This window comes from Plectropomus leopardus, chromosome 11 (genome assembly GCF_026936395.1).
Source record: "Plectropomus leopardus strain MGB_pleo_1.0 chromosome 11, ASM2693639v1, whole genome shotgun sequence".
In the NCBI taxonomy this organism is placed as follows: Eukaryota; Metazoa; Chordata; class Actinopteri; order Perciformes; family Serranidae; genus Plectropomus; species Plectropomus leopardus.
The window spans coordinates 6,179,030-6,202,165 of record NC_142186.1 but is presented as its reverse complement, the minus strand read 5'-3'; the positions used below and the strand labels follow the sequence as shown (position 1 = coordinate 6,202,165).

At 42.8% G+C, this 23,136-nt stretch overlaps 1 protein-coding gene across 4 annotated transcripts in view; it reads left to right on the top strand.

The window, feature by feature from the left end:
• The window catches only part of vps13b (vacuolar protein sorting 13 homolog B), a 392,967-nt gene that overhangs the window by 61,268 nt on the left and 308,563 nt on the right, over positions 1–23,136 (top strand). For all 4 annotated transcript variants that reach the window (XM_042490601.2, XM_042490600.2, XM_042490605.2 and 1 more), the window contains exon 17: positions 12,198–12,382. In XM_042490601.2, coding sequence (XP_042346535.2) covers positions 12,198–12,382 — 185 coding nt within the window. The remainder of the gene's footprint in view (positions 1–12,197; positions 12,383–23,136) is intronic.

The window sequence follows — 23,136 nt, the reverse complement described above, 5'->3', positions numbered from 1 at the left end:
GGGAAGCATGAAGCTTCATTGAAGGTGCTGGAGAGAGACACAGAGACACAGAGAGAGTGCTCTGAGAAAAAAAGAACAGTCTCCACTTTCTCTGTCAGTCTTCAGTAGGTGTGTTATGCAGATTATTGGATCATCTTTTCCATTACCAGTGTAAAAGGTAGCTTTAGGTTTGTCTCCCTCTGAACTGTATTAATAGGAAATGATGACTGATGGGAGAGAAGGGTAGCTTGGAGTTGGGAAGTACAGAAGGTGATGTCATATGCACACATTCCGCATCCCTCTCCTCTGCCCCCCACCCCCCAAACCCCCCACCCCTTTCTTACCATAACACACGCATACACACAAAAATGTGTTTGTGACTAGGAAGCTAGCTCATACTTAAGCAGGCGTATATGACTGCCAGGTGATCATGGGGGATTTGAAGAGGCACGAGCGTCTGTGAAGATCCAGCGCGTCTCCTGATGAGTTGGCCCGCAGAACGTACTGTAGCTCATGTTTCTGTCAGTCTCACCACAAAAGCTCCAGCTTCTCACAGTGGGCAATAAGGGGCTTTCACTGGGGAAAGTACACTGCTTTGACAACCTTTCCCTGCCAGCCTTGGCTTTTACTGGGCATTTGGTATTGTGTGTGAGACCTTGGATTTATCCAATTAGAATGAAATGTCTTTGTTACCTCATATGAAATTTTAAAGAAAAGCACTTGCTACAGAACAAATGGAGACTTTGACCTTGTGGTTCCCCATATTTCGTTTTTTAAAGAAATGTAAAATCACCCGACAAGGAAGCAGCCAACCCTATATTGTGATTCCTAAAATGCCCTTGTAAGGGCACCTTAGCTCAGTTCTAATGTTTTAACCTCCTGGTCATGTTGTGTTTATGAAGTGATGTAGAAAGAAACTTCACAGCTTGGAAACTTCACAACCACTTGAAATGTGTCATTTGGTTGTTCTAACTAAGATCAGGTTGATTCTTCAGATTGACATCACCCTGTGACAAGACTAAGCATGTCAGAAGCTAATATGTAACTGAATGTGAGTGTTAGCAGTTGTTAAACAGTAATCTTGGGTCCATTTGATCACTGATGCTATGGTTGTGAAGGCAGATTCATGCAGAGGACATCAACTGAGACATCGAGAGTAGTCAGTCAGTCATTCACTTGTCCTCGTAAGGGTCGCGGGGGGGGCGGGGGCTGGAGCCAATCCCAGCTGTCATCGGGCAGAAGGTGGGGTACACCCTGGACAGTTCGCCAGACTGTCGCAGGGCTGACACATATAGACAGACAACCACACACACTCACAGTCACACCTAAGGGCAATTTAGAGTCCCCAATCAACCTGAGCTGCTTGTCTTTGGACTGTGGGAGGAAGCCGGAGACCGCTAAGAGAACTCATGCAGACACGGGGAGAACATGCAAACACGCACAGAAGGGCCCCCGCCCGGACCGAACCCCGTTCTAACCGGGATTCGAACCAGGGACCCTCTTGCTGTGAGGCAAGAGTGCTAACCACAAAGCCACCGTTTTTTTTTTTTTTTTAAAAAAACAGCATCACTAAAAATTTGTAGGATTCATCTTCTTGAGATCATAAATATCTGCATAAAATGTCATGGCAATCCCTTTGATATTTGAGATATTTCAGTCTGGATCAAAGCAGTGGGCAGACTGAATTACACTAGAATTATGCCGCTAGCTTGGCTAAAAACCACTGGAATTGTCGAAGATGCTAACCTGCATTGAGCAGCAGCCATTTTCACAAGAAAACAAATTTTGATATTTCCCTTCATCTTTTTCAATCACTTTTAAACATTTATGGTTAAATGGTGAATATCATCATAACTATAGACTGTATATACCCCACATGCAGTTTCATCTGGGATACAAAGACTTGTGGATGATGGTGGGTTTGTTAATGGCTGAATTGAACTCTTTAATGGGTATTGGGAAGTAAAAATGGGTACTACACTATTTTTGTAAACAGTAAAAAGTTTATATTAGAGATTTTACAATTTGTTCATAGTGCAGTTTCAATAAACACTTTGTGTTACTGGAATTGCTGTATACAACAAACAGCATACTTTTTGTTTTTGAATAACCTTGTCTATAATGATTATGAATTGACAGTGTTGTCCAAAAATAATTAGCTATTTTATTGTTAAAAAAATATTTGTGATTTTTTTTTAAAGAATTATTTGACACCAAACTAATAATATTATGAAGTCATAAAGAAAATCTCAAACTGCTCAGTGTGACTATATGAAATAATTGTACTGACACAGCTAGTTTTGGAGCAGAGTATTAAAGTCACAGTCCTCCTCGTGGTACGCTACTATGAACTAACTGGGCAATCATCTGGTTAGCAAAAAGCTCAAAAACCTCTGAAATAAACTTTCACTCCCAGTGAATTAAAGTGCAGCTGAGAGGCATCAGGCTGTACTTATCCCTAATGAAAGGCAATGTATGTGGCTGCCAACCTCGCGGGGACTCTACAGAGCGTCTCAATTGGTCTGGCTGTTAAATCTGTTATCCCAGATAATATCGCTGCCTGCAACAAAAAAAAAAAAAAAAAAAGGAGGGAGGTGGCAGCAAGGAGGGGATGTTAGAAGTGCCACCTGCATCGATCTCTCCAAAACCTAACCTCACTTTCTCACTCAGACACATGAACACACATGCACGCACACACTTCTGCTCACACCATATAATATTGCTTATGCAGGGCCACCTGACGGCTGCAACATATGGAGGCAGGCCAAGGCCGGGGCCCACCAACCAACCAACAAACCAGCAGCAGCCTAGTGTGGCTCGTCGCGTTGCAGGTCATAATTCAACCCCATGCCAGCTTTTATGTGGCGTTTTTAGCAGCCCCTGTTCCTCGCTCAGCTATTTCTGAGGGGATAATTTCTTTAAGCATGTGGTATTACAGGTGCATGTTATATAGCTCCAGAAAGCGGACTTGCCTTACAAGTGTTTCTGAATGGAAAAGAATGTTGGCTCTCCCTTGATATCTAATTATTGATCTAACTCTATTATATTGTCAATGGCTAGTTCAGTTTTTAGCACTACCTGTAGGATTTTTTTTATGTGAAGTTGAGAAGTCCATTACTGTGTCTGGAGCAGTAGTCTAGACTCTAGATTAGCTCATGTTGTGATTTATGAAGGCTGCTTGAGGCATCTGAGGCATGAGGCTTCTGGTGTGATTGTAATGCCTCATTACTCCTGTTCATAGTTGGTCATAGCACGCTGCTCCTGGTCTATGTCTCCGAGCACAGCCAAGAACAAGAGGACAAATGCTTTCTGTGTCCTTCAGTAGTGAGCAAGTCAAATTTAGCAAATGTACATGCACAGCATTCACTGGTGAGAACATAGACTGTGGCTGTTACATTTGTCTACTAGCCATTTTGGCAGGCGATATCATTAACAAGTTGAATTGGAATAATCATTTTGGCTGATGAAAACTGATTTGGGAGTGGCTGTTTGGATGGAAAAGTCCATTTCTTTGCTCCGAGTATGCATTTATAGGACTTACGACAGAGATCTTGTAAATGATGTCACACACACACACACACCCACACACACACACACACACACACACACACACACACACACACACACACACACACACACACACACACACACACATACAACTTCTGCGTCAGCCGTTGTGCCCCTCAACCAAACTTTGATTAGTGCTGATTTTATAATGAAGTAATCACTTATATTACTCATCAAGGTCTTAAGCGAGAGGTCTGTGTCAGCAGGGTTAAAGTTACTGTGCGCTGTGATGGTGAAGGATAATTGAATGACCTTAAATCAACGTGTGGTTCCTGTGGTCATGCTCAGCTTTGAGTTGTGGTTCGGAGGCCATAAGAGCAGCAGGGAATTCATTTAGTCGAACAACGCAGCGCAAGAACTAGGCCCTTCTCTGTTCTTGAAGAAACATGGGAATGTTTTTAGAAAGAAAAAGTTTTTGCATGATGAAGCTGAGGGGATGTAGGCACACACTGCAACAAGTAGGCTTTATGTATTAACAGGTGTGTATTAAAAGCCTGGAATGGCATATGATGTAATATTGTTCCACTTTTCACTCCGAAGCACAGGAGTGCAAGGGATTGTGAGCTGCGAAGGTAAAACATCATATTTCGTGTGGCACAGTCTATAAAGTATTTTAGCCAACTTTGCGGTAAGGATTTTTTTTCCTCCTCTACATCTGGTGTCAGACAGTTTTATTTAGTTTCATGGCTGACGGAGATCAATGGATGTATTGAGGAGCCTTGTATTAAGGAAATGGCATCAGCGAATGTGAGGTTTGTGCTCTCAGTGATTGACGTCTCAGTTCTGATGGAAGCTTCCATGCCTTTCTGTCTGCATTAAAATGCTACAGAGAAATCACTTTGCTGTAGAAGGTGCATACTTGCCCTTATGATTACAAGTGTCATTTGGTAGCTTAAATCAACATGGGTTTTTTACTCAGCCCTAAAGTGTATATTATAGGCTGTAATGTTCTCAAGAGGCAACAGCGCTGCTATCCAAGAATATCTATTGAATTTTAACTATGCCATGAGATGTATATGGATGTGTGTAGGTCAGAGCCAAGATAGTGAATTCAGGAGCAGCTGTAGATGTTTTCAGTCGACTGAAAGACTCTATTAATGCCTGAATTAGTCATCTGAGGAACTGAAGCTTGAGGGAGGGAAAACAGTGGGAAATAGGGAAGGATAGATGGATTATCAGCTCTGAGTGGATTATCATCTACTGTGGTGTGCATTCCACTGTCCTCTCCTCCCCAGCAGGCCTCAGTACTGCTCTGCTGCTTCCCAGATACAAACCCATCTCATTTTCACTGCTCAAGGAAAGAGTTGGTAATGAGGTACAGGAAACAAATAATCTCAGCTTTATTTAACCAGGCTTAGGGAAACTCACTTATTTCAATGACCATCTGCGTGAAGGTCAAAGTCCTTGAGAGACTAATATTGAGGACAACTAATTTGGATTTAAAAAAAGGACAGCTGGTGCTTCCGTTGACTGCTGTTTTTGTTGTTGTGGCAACGGGGACATACAAAAAGTCTGCCGCAGAATCTGAAAGTATATGAAATATTAGGTCCGTAGTCTAAGGACAAAGGTCTCCTATCTCTGTGTGTCCGTATAAGGAACCGCATGTCCTCCACAGCTGGACACATTGGACAGAGGCAGGAAGCTATGCACACAGAGACACACCATCATACATACACATACACAGGCCTGCTGATGTGTTTTCCTTTAACGCCTGATGAACCACGTCATTGCCATTTTCTCGCCTTGCGGTCTGCAGCTGTCTGCACAACTTGATTAAAACATTTCTTTTAGTAATCCCTGTGTAATGAAGCCCTCTCCTGAGAATGGATCTCAGTGTGTGTATGTTTGTGTGTGTGTGTGAGGTTGTAAGCGTATGTGTGTGTTTTGGGTCAGGGGTGCTCCAGATGGGAGGAAGGGGAGGGCCGTGTGTGTGTGTGTGTGTGTGTGTGTGTGTGTGTTCATTCGTGTGTGTGTGCACACACGTGTATGTGTGTGAGAGAGCGAGTGAGTGAAGTGTTTCTTTCTATGTTTCTGAGTTTGGTCTGTTCAGGACCGATGATTGAGAAATGCACACATGGAACACCTTTGACCCTGGGGAACCACTAAACTCTGGGCTGTGGCCACAAATACAGTCCCTGCCTCCTCCTAACTCAGATCCAGGTCCTGCACAGAGGTTTTAAAGAGTTTGGTTAGAGGTTAAAAAATGGATGTCAATATAGATTATGGTTAAGAGATAAAATAAAATTGTAATGTGTATTTGCACAAGCTGAAGCAACACCAGACATTACATTACATTACATAAAGAAAAACACCGTGAACAAGATGCTATGGGAAGTTAATACCTGCAGGTAAAAATGAGAGTGTAATATGAGTCCTATGGCGCCCTGTGAGCCTAATTAGAATATAAATATGATGTAATGCTTTCACCAAACAAGGAATGCAAACTTTTACCTGTGTGTCGATTTTTCAAAATATTGTCATTTGTAAATGGTCATGTATAATCCAACGTCAGTTGGAGAGATTGCTTAAATATTTCTCAAAACAAACTTGGAAAATTCTTGTTATTGATGACTCTTTCTTTTTTACCTGCTGAAGTGGTGTTTTCGAAGTTCAGCATGTTCCAAAACACACTAGAGACGAGTTGTAATGATCGCTGTGAGTCATTTATGGCTGCTGCTGAGAGCAGCATTTGCTAAATTTTCTTTGTCAGAGGCTCAGCTGCAGCTCTGGTTACATTTCCCATCAAGCCAATGACATAGACCATGTGGAGTCAATGAAACAAATGACTTAAAAGAACATTATAAGAAACTGCGAAAAAAGACTTCAGGATAATAAATGAGGTAGAGGTGCCATTATATTATTTTTTAATTATTATTTTTTCTTCTCCATCACTTTTCTCAAGGTTTTTCCCATCACTTAACACATGCATGGCTTTCCTATGGTGGTATTCTTTTGAATTTCTCAAATGCCAGCCGTTTAACTAAATTGACATGCAGGTGCGAAAAGTTTCCCACCCCCAAGCTGGCCACTTAGGTGTTGTTGTCCAGAGCAAAGTGCTTGCATGATTTATAATGTTCATTTGGAGACTTTGCGAGACACTGTAGTGAGTCTTTTGTAGTAAGATAAAAGAGGGGACTTGAGAGCAGCCCATAACTCATTCTGGTTATTTTCAAGAGGGGTCAGTGACCTTGGCTTGGTGAGATGGGGAATGCTGCAATACTTCAAATCAATCTGCACCACAAAGAAAGAAAAAAAAAGAAGTTAGAAGCTGTCAGTCTTGCCTTCCCTCCATTTTCAGTCCCGATTCCCTCCAAAGAAGCTCTTGAAATTGGAAAACAATAGCACTAGGGGATTTGGTTAACTGTTTGAGTTGGGGGAATGTTTGTATTGATAATTAAGGTAGGGTGTGACAGTGAATGATTTGTAGAAACTTTAGATAACTTATCACTGGCCCCAAGACGGTGGCTATCTGTTGTATCTATCAGACAAATATGTCAGCCCATAATGGATTAGATTGGCGTTGCTGTGGACTCAGATAAGTTTAAGTCAAGAGAAAGTAGCACATTGTGAAGCCAGTCAAAATTGACTGACCATCCTGTTGACTTTTTCTTTCTTTTATTCTTTGGGATCAAGTCAACATGATGTTTTAGAGCACTTCCACTAACTTTGAACAGTTTATTGGAGTGTCATGTTCCAGTTCATGTGGAATTTCCCATTTAGCTTCCATTACAGACAAAATCCACCTGTGTCAGGGAATGTGTGTTTGTGCGGATCTCTCTCTCTCTCTCTCTCTCTCTCTCTCTCTCTCTCTCTCTCTCTCTCTCTCTCTCTCTCTCTCTCTCTCTCTCTCTCTCTCTCTCTCTCTCTCTCTCTCTCTCTCTCTCTCTCTCTCTCTCTCTCTCTCTCTCTCTCTCTCTCTCTCTCTCTCTCTCTCTCTCTCTCTCTCTCTCTCTCTCTCTCTCTCTCTCTCTCTCTCTCTCTCTCTCTCTCTCTCTCTCTCTCTCTCTCTCTCTCTCTCTCTCTCTCTCTCTCTCTCTCTCTCTCTCTCTCTCTCTCTCTCTCTCTCTCTCTCTCTCTGCGGTCCACTGACAGACCAGACACCTTGCTCCACATCTCTTGCCGACCTGCCCCCACAGCTGTCTGTGTCACCGTATTTTGGAAAAAGTGAGGGAACTGATTTTCGGTACTGTACAGGATATGAGTAATAACAAAAATGAACCTTCTGGAAACTGCGCACAGGTTCCAAGCTTGTATTCTGGGACACTGTGTAAACCATTAGGGCCAGCTGCTCTTGGCGATATTCCTTCAATCACGGCAAGATGCGGATCTTAAAAAAAAAAATAAAAAAGAATTTGCTAACCACATTTGGCCCTGCAGTTCATGCTTTCTAGTTTGCTTCACGCTTGCTTTCTCGGTAGTGTCCTCTGTCAGAACATCTGCGCTAATGCCAACATATCCAGATTTCAACACATTACTGGACATCTACATGTACGCAACACACACTCAGCTAATTGTATATACACACTGACACATACCGCAACCAGCCGTTTTTAATTAGGCTACATTTATTTTTGTCTGTAAAAGTACAAAGCAACAACCTACCAGTTCTGCTATTCCTGAGTTTGTACTGGAGCTTTTCCAAATGGCTTTTTTAATGAGACTCCCCATGTTAGATATTATTTTACCTGGAGAATAACATATGACCTGCAAGTTTGCGGTCTCTATCCTTCTCTTGCCTATGCTTGCCGTTTTCCCCTCATTGGTGTTCATGTTTTCTGCAGGGTTTGATTCTGTTTTTTCTTTCTCTCTCTTCTCCCTTGTTACTCTCTGTGCAGAACAAGCATTCAGTTCCATTCAGTACAGATGCTTAGTGCAATTTACATTCACAGCCTTTTTTAGACTTTCGTATTGGCAGCTAGTTTTATAATTGTTCCAGTTACAGGTTGTTAGAGCAGCAGGCTCCTTGTCAGCTGTGGCCTCATTACTGCGCTTGATCGTGCTCTGGCTAACCAACCTGCTGTTACTGGTTTGTACGCATGCCTGTACAGGTGTGTATACACATGTGCTTGTGTGACAGCATATGTGTTGGCATGTAAATACATGTGCATGTTGGCAAACAGTAATCTCTTTGTGTCTGTACAGGTATGTGCATTTTTTTGTGGTTGTGTGTCTTTGTGCATTTATGTGCTTGTGTGTGGCCTCTGTAAACCAGCAATCACAGCCTGTTAGCTACAGTAGGGCCCCAGCTGTATTTGTCTAAATATAGTCGTGACCACAGTCAGACCAGACCAGGAAGCAGATTAGCCTGAGAACCAATGGTCCGAATGGATCTCAGCTATTATGATGTGAAAAGGGTTTGGTGAAGACATGGGGTTACTCAGAGGCTGTTTCAATGGAAGGTTTGGCTTAGGTAGTGGTTCCCTTTGCTTGTAATGCCATAATGTGTCACTAAATGGATCTCAGCCTCACTTGAGCAAATAAAAAATATTTTGTGAGGGTCCTCTGTTAAGTCTACTCCCTTTTCGATTTCACTCATTCATTTTAATGACTAAAAATAATTTGCCATCCCTGCTTTATGTCCACATTTGAGCATGTACACAGAGGAAACAGTCAAGGCAAAGAGCACCACAGCTGGTATGGCACTCATGACTCTGAGTCACACCCCCTGCACAACACCAAGCCCTGTTTTGCCTGATCTTGACAGCGACACTGGACAGAAAGACTTTGTGCCAGCCAGTCAGCCAGTTACCCAGCCAGGCAGTCAGCAAGTCCGCCAACTGGCCTCTCCTAGCCCCGGTCCAGTTCTTCGTCACTCAGTCACGGCACCAACAGAGGACAGGTCGGGAAATGAGGCCTAATGTTGTTGAAATACACCAGAGGAAAGCATATTTCATAGGCTGAAATTGAAACACCTAATTTTTCATAGCTCCTGACTAATTTTGATTTCCTTTTAACATATTCCTGGTGGCCTCTGTGTTTTAATAAAAAAAATTACTGACTTAAAGGACTACTGTGAGGTCAGAGACAGCCTATTCAATGAGGCACTGAAGTTCAAGCCAAGGACCTGATTTCTTAAATTATGAGTCAGGCCTCAAAATGGGTTGTGGGCCCACTTCTGGTGGGTCCCCGACATTATGTGAGTAGAAGTATGCTTTAATGAGTTTTGTTCCCCAATCTACACACTCCATTTCTAATATGGATACTTTTGTAAACCAGTAAAATGAATTTTGTTAGTTGCCCATGTTACATGTTCTAAGATAATGTTGCAGTATTGTCATTTCTTACTGCTGTTGATGCAGCAGGTATAGCACTTGTGTTTATACCTCTTTTGTTTCCTTCAAAGCCTGTGGTAACAGTGAAAGAGCTGCCTGCCAGAAAGCTGTTTACCATGTTGCAGCAAGAAACACTGTCTGTGCCAGCTACTTAATGAAATCCGATGAGTGTCTGGCTGTCCTCACATCCAGCATTCCCAAAACACCCTAATGAGAGTTTCTGCTTCTCATTTAGCTCCAAGATCCAAGTTGCTGTTTGCAAAGAATTGGGCATAATATAATAAAAACAGGTGCATAATTAAAGTTTTAGACGACCACATGCACATGACAGCTCCCCTGAAACGCTATAAACACTGGAATAAGCCAACAAACTTTCATCCCTTGCCAGTCCTCCTATTGAAGTGGCTTTGCAGGCACATTTGCTCTGCATGTGGGGACATTGTTGTTGCTGGGTCCCCTTCACTTTCTTTTGTTCAGCAGCAATCTGCGTGTACACACACTCAGACATGCACACATTTGAACACACAGAAACACACATGAAAATCGGTTTGATTGATGTCTTGCTGTATAGCATGCAACAGTAGTGATTTCTAATAGTAGGGAAGCATGACATTGCTTGGTTCACCATGGTGCCAAATACAGCATATGTTTCCAGGGAATTCAAAATGTATATGTGCGCTGTCAAGGTAAACTCATTGACCCTGTCAGGTTCGGAGTTTCTCTCTCTTACTACTTTTGTTATTCCTGTACTCTCTTTATCAAACTCTATCTCTCTTTCTGTCTCATGGTAGTCCCCCTCTGAGACAGCAGGCAGTTAAGAACTCTAGGCCTGCCTGTGTGCAGCTAACAGCTCATGTCACCCTGCCGAACCACCCAGGAGCAGAAGAAAGGGAAAGATAAAGAGACACGGAGAGAAGGAGAGGGAGGGAAGCAGAGGAGTTAAACGATTGCAGAGCTGCCGAGCGCAGGGAGAGACCCCGTGACATATCCCACACTCTGAACTGGGACCAGACCAAAATGGATGTGTGATTAAATGAACTGTGATGCTCGTTCCTGACACGCCGCAGCCATCCCTGGAATTAGTCACGGTTCTATTTTCACCGAAAGCGCCGCTCAAAGGGCAGCGCCGCTTTGCTTCCATTACAATATGTAGTCAAGCGAGCACATGTGCACGCACACACACCCCCAAAAAGTAGATGTGTATCTGGGCTGGGGGCACTGCCAGTCCTCAAAAAACCAGCTGAAGAACTTCTCATAACAGAAGAGAGGAAAACAGGAGTGGAACCAAACAGGGTTGTTTTGCAGTGTTTAGTTCAGGCTCCCTGGGTGTTTTTCCAGTGAGCAGAGGGGACACAGAGGGAGGGACAGAGGGAGCGAGAGAGATGGGAAGGATACAGATCAGTAGTCGTGAATATGGCAACTGCTCCATCACTCTCAGCACTGTGTATCATGCCATACCTTGAATGATGTGTGTGTATGTGTGGCGGGGAATCCCTCCATCTGGTGCTGCTGATGTCATGGATGAGATCTTAAGAACTGAGGAGCCATGACTTCACAGCCTGGATAGAAAAAGAGCCCAGAGACCTGATTCAGGGATTTGACGGGCAGTATATGTGTGTCAAGTTTTGTGTGTAGTGTAGTAGATGTGCGAGAAGTGTGTTTCAGTGTGTTTGGATATGAACGAGTGATTACAGAGTGAATAGGGGAGACAGTGAGGCAAATACTACTGTGTGTGTGTGTGTGTGTGTGTGTGTGTGTGTCGGATGATAAATGAGAGCATGGTCCACTGAGGTTCTGATGGACAGGGGCCTGGAGGACTCCATCCGACTGTGCTGTTACCTCATCCCCCTGAACGCTCAACTCATCAGCTTGTCATACACACACACTCACACAAACTTTCTCCCTCCACACTCTTGGAGACAGATGAAATGTTAAATGCGTAGAGATTCTTTTCAGGGTCAGGTTTCTGGGCTGTACATCTCTTCACATAAATCATCATCACAGTTTTGACGGAGGGGAGAAAAGGGTCGGCGGCAAAGAGGCAAACTGCACCTACCTGCCAAGTAACTAAGGAAAGCTTGGCTTGCACTTGGTACTTCTTCAATTTGCTGTTGGAATGTCGTCCTACCTATTTGGCCACTGGTTCTATCAATGAGCTGTTTTATATTGTGATGTGATATTGATGGATTCATGGAAGTCATGAACCATTTGTTTCCACCGGTGTCTGTTTCATTAAGAGTATGTTGGCGCTTATGTGCGACTCTCCATTCCTTCATTTATTATTGTCACTGTATCCTAATTCTCTATATCTCTTTTCCTCCCCATGTATTATCCTTTATCTAACCCGACCTTTCTTCAACTGATGTCCCTCTCTTGCAGGAGCAAAAGGTCTTCAGTTCCCACCACGGAGTGTATTTTTGAGCTTCCCCACTTCACTGTGCAGGCCACAAGGGCCCAGACACTTCTGCTTCAAGCGATCTATCAGAGCTGGACACACAGTGTGGTCAACGGAGCCCCGTCGACACTGAGTGAAAGCTTGCTCCGTGAGGTGTTCAAAGCTCCAGGTAAACAACACAAAAACAAATGAGGTTAACCATTAGCTTTTTTTAAAATCTGCATTCATATGCATATATTTGTTGGTAGAGATTAGCTAAAATGACCGGTGCATGTAAGACAAAGTCTTGGCCTGGATATTTTCTGGCTACACTGGAACCCCGAAATATCGGCCGTCATCTCCTGAGGCGAGCCAATTGTTTCAGAGATTAAATGACTCTTGACCTGTCCAATGAGTCTGTGCCGTTTGGTTGTGCATTTGATTTCCACTCAGCAGACAAGTGATAAGGTGTGTGAGACGAAAGGGAGCAGGTTTGCCATAGAGGAGCCACAGCTGTTTTTCCAGTGCATGTGCTTGTAAGTGCTTTGCACGACAAAAGGTCGCTTTTGTTATTGTTTTGTTTTTTTAGTTGCAGTTGTGTCTGTAGGGTAACAATTTAAATTCTGTACAGTGACTGACTTCAGTCACTTGGCAATATGAAAAAATACCCACAGAGAAGATTGATGTGGCCTTTCGCGGCTCATTCTGTACTTCAGTCATCAACAGTCAAAGATGAAACGACATCACTTTGTTCATCTGGTCTCTTTTGTATTAGATGTTAATGTGTTCATCATAGTAGTTGATTTATGGAAATCTCATAAAGTACATTTACGGTCCTTTGTTTGTTTAGTTCTCCATAAAATAGAGCTGAGTTCTGAGGCGCAGCAAGTTGTCAGGAATGATATATGGAACTGGCTTGAGCTTAAAGTGATTTGACTCTCTTATGAAAAGTTTTACAGTTATTTCTCAGGGCTCAGCACATCGTGTGCCAGACTTATCATTCGCCCAAACAAGTCAGCCTGATAGTAGGTAGTGAACTATGGGCAAATAAGCTGCAGATCCTATACCAGGAGTGCGCGCAAATATCCAAAACGTTAGGCCGAAATATACACGTTCAAATGAGATACTTTGGCATAAAGATCAACTTGTCTTGTGCCCAGTGTGGGGTACTGGACCAGCAGCCAAAGGCAAATTAACTCTGAAACGGTTTTACGCTTCATGTCGCCTAGGATGCCTTAATGGTCAAATAATAAATTTTGCCCCTTGTTAAAGAAAGGGAGGGGAGCCTGCATTCAATAAAACAGTAGCGTTTCTCATGACGGTAGCATCTGGACAGTCCTCTGGAGGGCCAGGGATTTTCCAACTCATTAGGATCATGTTGTTTGGTATGCCGTCAACATTCTCCCTCGGCCAAGCCAGCCAAGCTACCTTTTTCACCGTTGTGCAGCCGCCAAAATTTATGAAACTGGTCTCCCGTGGAGTGAAGTCAAATATTCCTCTCCCCTCACTCTGCCTTTCTCTTGGAACGGAGCTTGAATAGAAACATGGAGAAACATTTGCACATCTGGTCTGTGTGCTGGCAGGTTAGAAAAAGAGCAGTGGGGAAAAGAGTTTGGGTTGAGAGTGAAGGGGAATAGGTGATGTGTTGTGTAAGTATATGTTTTGTGGGGAAAAATCTCAGCAATAATTCCTATGATATAACCAAAGATGTCTAGTACTGTATCTGCTTTTGAAATTGTGGTGACACTCATAGGCCTTAAGGAAGATGTTAGCTGTCCCAATCCCTCTCAATCTTTGGTGTGACAGTTTAAGTGCGGAGGAGAAATGGAAAATGAGGAAATGCAAGAAGAGAAGTGGAGTGAAGCAGAGTAAACTAGTATGAACTGTGTTTGCTGTTGCACATCTTCCTGCACAGCCAGTGCAACCTTGCTGGATAGTTTTGGTTCCTGTGGGCACCTTGGTTTTGCCCACACAATGCTGTCATGATGGGAGCTTTCTGGCTGGTCTGTGTTGGCTGCTTGCCACTCACACCTCTGCTCCTCTCTGTTCCCCATTGTGTTGTTTCTTTTACTAAGTTAAGCCCACTGTGTTTTCTCCAAAGGCCGTAGTAGAACTCCTTATGAAAAGCTCACTGAAGGCAGTGCTCTTTGTTTTACATTCTTTAAACCAATCTCATGACAAATAAAGGGACCGTACTGTTAAACCGCTGACATGGTGCCGCTAATTTGGCCCTCAATACAGTGAAAGTGTTAGCAGTCTTAGCAGCGGCTGCATTTTTCCGCTAGTGTCACTTGGCGGCTTACTGGCTGCAACTGTTTGTGGGAAAAGCACGGGTCTGTTAAAACGCTCACAGGATTCTGATCTGGATCCAGATTCAAGTCTTGTGGTCGTGTGTTTGTTCTGGTGTCACCAACCAGCAGTCATCAGGCCATTGCCAGGACAGAACTCTCACACACACACACACACACACACACACGCTCTTGCTGAGGCCGAACACTGAACATGGCAAACAAAAGCTGCTCACTGAGAACATGTGCTTTTTTTCATTCCTGTAGGAATTTCTCCTCCCTTCTATCCTTTTGATGTTACAGGGTTTTTCAATAGTGGAAGGTGTTTCATATCTCGGTCGAGCTGATAACACAGATGGTCAGTGTCCTTCGCGGGGGAGCTATTTGGGTATAAGATTTCATTCCCTGTCCAAAGGAAATTCCACAATTCAGCAAGGGCAAAGCTTCAGTTTTAATCTCGAGGTACTGACAGACTGTAAAATGTTCTTCAAAATAATTGGTGGACTCAGATTAAAGCAAGAGTCAGAGACTTAAAATCATTGCAGCTGACTGGATCATGGCCACTAGGACTTGTAAGACTTTGAGTTACTGTGCTGCTCAGTGGCAGCTACAGCAGCAACCCAGCAAGCGGCACATGCAGTGTAGCCTGTGTTTGGTCTGCAAGCCCCAAGACGACTGAGTGAAATCTGAAAACAAACCGTAAAATCGTATTTTCCTTGAGAATCAGAGGCTGTCAGTCACTGCTCGCTGCGTGACGGCTTGGTTTGTCACACAACTGTCTGTAGGACAGTGCTGATCTCCAGTGCTTCTATAGTGAGCTTGGCTCAGAAATGAGCAGAGTTTTGTGTGGTGACATATTATTCCAGCCTTCTCCTTTCGCATTCCAGTGCAGCTCACACAAGTGTTGTATTTTATTGGTGAGCTCTGCAGCAGTGTGTCCGATTGTTTGGTGAGAATGGAGAAGTGGTCCATAGAGAGGTGTATGCCTGTTTGGGCACACATTGGTGCATGCATTCTTACAGTTTTTGCCAACTAACCCGCAGCCTTGTCAGCTGTCCAGTGAGGGTAACTGTTTTTTTTCTTTAACAAAACCTACTCTTTATCTCTGACTTGATTTTTTGCTGTCTTTTTTTAACTTTGACTATTTTTCTCACTTTCCAATTTTATCTGTGCAGTTCTATGCTTCCAACTTTTCTTTCAATTGTCTTTTCTATCTGTCCGTCTTACCTAATGTTTTTGCTGAATTCACTGGCTCACGCCATCTCATTTTCCGTCCTCTAACCTTGTACTTTTTCTTTTCCGCTTCTTCTCCTGTGATTGTCAGCGGCCAGCCCGTCTCACATGTTCTCTTTGTTTATACTTCCAGGATGCTTTCGTGGTTTGCAGTAGCAGTCATACTGTAGTAGTAGCTGCAGCGGTAATAGTAGTAGAGGGGAGCCAGTAATTCCTGCCTACTGCTGCTTCTAGCCACCGCTAACCTCAGATTCTGCGACACACTGACCACAGTGACCTCCCACATGCTACTCGAGTCTGCATGCATTTGTGTGTGAGTGTACCGTATGTTGCGCATCAGAGTTTGGTGAGTGTGTGTCTAATTTTGGTACAGGGAAAGTGTAATCTCAGTACACATATCCATTTTCTCATTGCTCAACCTTCAGTGCATTGTCTCAGCAAATATTTTGATATTTAGTGGCTAGAAGTCAGTATGCATTTGGTTTCCCTCTGTTGGGTTTATGCATCACATTAGCTCAGAATTTTGTAGAAAATATACCACATCTTCAAAACATGGCAAACAAACAATACAATTTGTACAAAACAATACAGGAGAAATGATTTTACATGTTGACACCATGTTGTTAATAAAATACTGAATGAATTGCTGATCTACAGTTAAAGCTCTTACACAGTTATCTCTAGTGCTGTGGTCAAAATCTCACTAAGTGTCAACAGTCAAATCTGAAACATTGTCATGGATCCCAGTAAGTTAAGTTTAGATAAAATCCTAGCATCTCCAGTCTGTACATTGCCATAAGCACAAAGAATCTTTAGGTTCTTTGATAGTATTCTTCATGTTTCCTCAGATGATGATGGCTTTATTGGATTTTGATTCATGTACTTTGGATTACAGTCAGTGGACTTGGGTCTTTCAATTTCATCAGGTGTATTTATAGCTCAGGACACAGTGATGAGTGTCGGGGAGCTCTTAAAAATGCATATAGTACAATGCTGGCTAAGCAAACATGACCCAGTGATCTCTTATCCATGCATTGTAAATATTTCATATGTTAGGATTTTGTTTTTATTAGAATAATCTCATAGTTTTCTGTGTATTTGTGCATGTGCGCTTGCCTGCTTGCACATATGCCTGTGTGTTTACCTTTTTGTGACCCTGCTGTGTCTCTCAGATCGAATTGAAATTAGAAGTCCAGTTGCTTCCTTGCATCCGTTACATTGCCGTAAACCCTCCAGATGACAAACAGGGTGGCCGAGATGCTCTAGCTTTTCACAGCTCATTATCAAAGATGATTGATTTTGTCTGTCTGTCCCTTTTAAACATGGTCATATCCAGTGGAAACAAATCTTTTTTTTTCCTGCTTGTGTTATTTGCCTGGAAGTAAGCTGTGGCTGAGCAGTATTTGACTTTTCATTTCCAGTCTCTGAAATCAATCATAAGTATTACATTATGAAGTAAAATGGTCTTGAGGTTTGGTTTCTTTTCCATATCAGAGTGACAGCTACAGTAAAGCGTTACTAATCAATAATACCCCCCTTCGTTCTAGCTAGTCTCAACTATTGACAGACCTCAATTTGTTTTTATATTGATAGGTTTCTCATGAACATTTTCCTATTCAAATGAACCATTCTGGGATCAGTGCAGGATCTGTAACCAATCTGGCAAAAGGAAGTAGAGCAGAAACTTAGGCCAGCGCTTTTATCTTTCTACAATCCAAACTCATGTCCTGCAGAGCAGAAAGGCTTGAGCATATTTTTCATCCTCTCACTTGCTTCTCTGTTTTAGTGTCTTGCAAAAGGCAGCATTTTGAAAGACAAAAGATCAAGGCAATTTAAATGGCATAAAATTGGCATTTCCAGCTTTAATGCAGCTACCACAGCTGGTTTTCTGGCCACAGAGCTCTGTGGTGGTCTGGGCAAGGACAAGATGAGGGGGGGTCTGGTAGAAGTTGGTTGGTGGTGGTCACCAGACGTGCTCTAGATGATTGCTGGGTGATATACGAGCTGCAACATAACTTTAGCGTGACAGAAATAGGGGGAAAAGAACAGAGGAAGAGGAAGAGAGAGAGTGAACGATATAATGAGCAGAATGAAAAATGAAAGTCAAAAAGAAAATAAAGGTTGAAGGAAAAGTGACAGAAAGAAGGAAATAAACGAGATTGAGAGTGTGGGGTGGACCTCAGTGCCCAGAACTGGCCATTGGTTCTCTTTATTAAACCCAGATTTTGCACCTAATTGTGTGTCAGGTTAGACACACACACATGCGAGTAAAGAAACATGTATATGCACAGATGCATGCCCATCTCCATCTTTTGAAAATCGTATATGTACCCCTGAACTCACAGCTTTCGATCCCATTTAAGGCAAATGACAGCAAGAATGTTTGGGGACAGTGAGCCTGTGCTCTCACTGCATAGCGACTAGAAGCATGTAGATAATAATAGTCCAGGACTTATGCTCTCACTCACAATAGTATCATTATTAAAACAAGTCTTGCGTTTTCACAAGTTACCCCTACACATACAGTGGGGGTAGGGGTGGTTGGGAGGAATATAAAGAAAAGAGTGAAAAAAGACTCAAGGTTATGTCAGGGAGGCTTATTTATACTTTCTTCACACTGATATTTCCCATTGCTTGGAAACAAATGCAATCTCTCAGAAGACCATGTCAACAACAGTTTTTACGCATTTTTGCACTGCATGAAAAAGGCTGCTCCTGTCATGGCCAGCAGTTCACATCCCTGTGATCTAACTGCCTTCAGGAGCATGGGTCTGACGTAAATCCCCCTGTGACGCTGCGGCGTAATAAGTGTCCGTAATAGCTCTGTGTTATTGGAGGGGAAAAAGTGTCAATTTTCATATCACTCTGTCACCGCCGTAAACTAATCCCTGATATGCTGTGCATTTAATGTTGTCTGGTCCCAGAACATACCTGTCTATCTTTTCTCCCTGCTTCTTACCCTCCCTGGTGTTTTTCTCTCGTTTGCCCATAATGCAGCTGTTGGTAGTATAGCCATGGCTGTGAGATTCAACGGGGAAGGTTGCACTCTGCTCAGTTTTCCACCATTTTCCTATGTAGGTTTTGGCTGTTATTGTCTTCTTTCTCACAACCTTAAAGTCTCCCATCTATTAATCAATACAATCCAGAGGAACATGCAGCTTTGCCCTGTCATATAATGGGCCCATACACTTAGCTCATGAAGATTATTTTGATAGTCCTTTTTTCATTGTTCCACAATGAAAGTGAAAGAAGGACGGACATGAGGCTTTTTTCATGGTCTGTGGTTGTCACAAATGTCAGTAAAGAGATGGGAAGCTTAATGAAAACCCTGAGATGTCTGTTTCAGCATGGCCTGGCCCCTCACTCAAGTATCCATACTTCTTTGAAGAGGTAACTTATTGGTTGGAGAGAAATTTCTGCCTGTCTACTTGTCTGCTTCACGGATTGACATCAGGGCAGGAAGAAAGCAGGAGGCAAAGGAAAGAAAGGGGGCTTTTTCATCCATACGCAACCTTATTTCTGACATTAAAAACACGTTGTGTCAGCATCAGAGAAGCGATAAATAAATCTTGGATGGAACTTGAGACGGTTCTTGTCAATGAAAACTTCAATGAGCTACAGACGGCCCTCGCTCCACTCCTGGCAGATTGTGATGATGTTTTAAGTCAATCCAGACTCGGGCCTTCCTCCATTCTTTTGTCTTCCTGAAGCTCTCCGCTCTTTCTCGGTTGCTCACTTCAGTCCAGAGCTAACGAGAGAAGCCAGTTGAGTCAATGCAAAACAGAAGTTTGTTGTGTTTTGTTGTCCCACAATATGGCATCAGATTACATGGATATTTATATGTTTAATGGGATGAGAGGAACATGAAGTGCCTGAGGTCTGCTTCTCTATTAAACAACATCTCAAGTCAATTTTCACCAAACAACGGCGCGCGCACACACACACACACACACACACACACACACACACACACACACACACACACGCACACAAAAACATGTCTATATATATCTGTAAATGCGTGCATCTCCCCCTCGTGGTTGGGGACTTCAGACACTTATCAGGGGACATCAAGCTTGTCATTTCTCACCCAGATTCATCATTCATCATTCCCATTTTCCTCACACCATCCACTGGCTTCTGGCGAAAGATGATATTTAAAAGAAATCAGAAGTCTACAGAGAGTGTGCCAAGGATTTTCTCCCCTCTGTTTGTTTGAATAGTAGCCCACTTTTCTGTCATGGGAAATAAGATATGATTCCAGGCATGCTGGAGGACATGGATGATCCCAGTACAGGATTTGGAAGCCCAAATTTCATGTCCAACTTTTGATTTTTGCTCTCTTATATGAATCATTGATGGTTTCTCAAAGGCATCTTTCCATTTACCACTAAATCCAATATACCATTGGCACAGGATAGCACTTAAATTGATAGTTGATCTCAAAGATCTATCATGCTTTTTAGAGACCTGGCTGGTCGCTGGTAGTCGAGTAGGGCAGTTTAGTTAGCTGGCCAAGCTTGGGTAGAGTAGATTTAAGCTTTCGTCATTTAGAGCTGGAACACTCGACTCCCGACTCTCCCCTGTGGAGGGTAAACTGAAATACAATATGAAAACCCCCTGCAGCTGTGGTTTATGAAGCGTTACCATGGTAAAGACTTGTAGACTTCTACAATGTGTCCTCAATAGATAATGCATCGAACAGACCAAGGAAGACAAGTCAAGAGTACAGTTATAGTAAGGTATACATTGCTGTATTGTATATTATAGTGAAAGCTCTGCATATAAAGACAGTGTTTCACTCAGAATTATAATTTATGATGACGGAGGAGGGGCACCAAACTTAACTTTTATTAAAGTGTGTGTATTTGTGTCCCTTTATAATCGTTCTATATCCCATCTTTAAAAATTCAGACATTTTTGCGGGTCATTGAATGTAACACAGGCTAAACTTTTTGTGAGTCCTTTTTCCTCAGTGACACTTTGGGAGTTGCAGAGTGGAGAATTGATATGAATCCAGTCACAGTTGATCAGATCGATGAATAAGAGGATCAGTTGCTGGAGAGGCGAGTGAATGCAAACCTTTCGACCCAGCACAATGAACTGTTAAATTTTACTTTCACTGTGCCTGCTGTCCTGCTGCTCCATTTGTGCCCACAGTATGCTCTGTGCTCTGAGACTGTGGTGCAGTAAACAACCAAATGGTATATTAGTTCCAATAGTGGTCTTAATGATGGTTCAGTACCAGAAATAGAAGATCAATTTGTAGCGGCAGATGTTTTAATTGTGGTGGACCACCACAAAAACGTGTATCTGTGGGAAACCCTGAAAGATACATTAGTCACAAATAAATTATAATAATAATAATAATAAAATAACTGTTTTGGTATCAGGAAAGCATCACGAGCATAACTGAAATACTAAAGCCATTAAGGAGAGACTGATTCAAAGCAAGCCTTTACATTTAGCACAAAGTAAGTAATGGTTTAAAGAGTAATATTCAGAAGGAATATATTACATATAGCAGTGCATAATCAATAAAAAAAGTAAAAGAACAGTTAATCAGATAAATAATTACAGTAAGTAGCTTCATAACTGTCTAACATGTTTAAAGAAGTTCACATACACTCAAAGCAAATAGCATTACTGAGACATGAAACAAAATGCACTGTCAGTAGATTGGGCTTTAAAGCGCCCACAGCAGACTGCTCTGAATGTTACTAAGCCCCGAATCAATGACAGCCCCAAATAAATCTGTTTGTATTTATGTCATCTGGTAGTGTCTGCAGAGCTGGCTCCCTGCTGTGAGCCAACCGTCCCATCTAAGGGTAGTGACTAGTGCCGACGGAGCACATAGCTTCACGTCACAAGGCCATAAATTTCCACTGCAACTCCCATTGAAGTGCCTCAGCAGCACTGAAACCCCAGTCACATCTTGGCTACCACCACACACAGACACAGTCAGCCTCTGCAAAGCTGAGACATAAATATTGATCTCAGTGGATTATTGATAAACAAGAACTCTGCTTGGTTTCTCTTTAATACTGTTCCATAAGGGAAGAGGAGAGAGGGGGAGAAAGCCTGAGAAAAAGAGCCAACATGAGTTGTAGAGTCACAGAGATCTTGAGAGTCAGAGAGAGAGAGCAGTAATCCAGAGTTACGTTTCAGTGACGGAGAGGCTGGTTTAGCGTCATTAGCTGCGGTCTGTAGTTTCGAGCATCCTTCTCATGGTGGAACCACACTGGCATTCCATCCTGGCCACTACTTCAAAGTCAGAATGCCCCTGTTTCTTATGCTAACCAAATTTGTCAGGGCAGCATTAGGCTGGGGATATGGGAGATTGAGAGGCAGGCCCTCTCATCCAGAACTGTGTTTTAATGGCCTATCTCACCACCGACTAATCATCTCTTTACAAGTGGTGATGCCGGAATCCTCTGTGTCACAGCACATGTTTCTCTATCACTCTTCGCACATCTGTCTCTCCCTTTTCCTCTCATTCTCTCATCTCTTTCACTTGTTCTATAACTCTTTCACTTGGTTTTACTCTGCACCCCCCCCATTTCTCAAACCCCACTGCCTAGGCCCATTAGTGTTGGCCAAATTGCTTCCGCATGAAGACTCCTTAATTGTGGTAATTCGGTGGCAAAGAGAACCAGGATTTGAATGTGCGGAGAACATGTGTCACTGCTTTAGTGGGCAGACGGAAAGGCAGGCAGCACCTGGAGGGAATGGTAATCATGGAAATTAGACCCCCAGCCTCCGCTACCACCAGCACTTACACCCCATCACTGTCTTAATACCTCGACCGTTACAGGCAGCGAGCACTACTTGCATACCCCACCAGTCTATCCTTCACCCAGTGTGCTGGAAGCAGCCTGGCAGGGCTGGCTCATGGGGAGAAGTGTTTGTGTTTGTGTGTGTAGACACTTGTCTGCTTGCTTCATACTTGGTTCTCTGTCCACACAAATGCACTGTATGCATTCTTCATTTAAAAAATCTTCTGTCTCTATATGTAGGTGTAGAATAACTTACTGTTGATGGAAGTGTTTTGTGTACTAGCATAACCCAAACACTGGCAGTTGGGCTGCAAGTAAGTTTGTGTGGGTCTTTAGCAGTGGTAGCTATCACTGCTCATGTAAACTACATCTCTTCCAGTCTGAAAGTGAAGTTTTCCTGCATATGCCATAAGCCACACCAAGTCTAAATAGCTTCTGTCCTGTATGTACTCTAGGCTGATTTTTTTGTTTTGGTTCAGTTACTTGTAGAAAGTAGCAAAAAACCATGAGAATGTCACAAACTCTCTTCAAGCAACTGATGCATTCCTAAAGTTACCTTTGGGTTTCTTTAAAAGTCTGTTAAGTTTATCTGTGAGTATAAAAATGAGATTTTGTTAAAAGCAATGACTCTCCCCTTCAGACTTGTA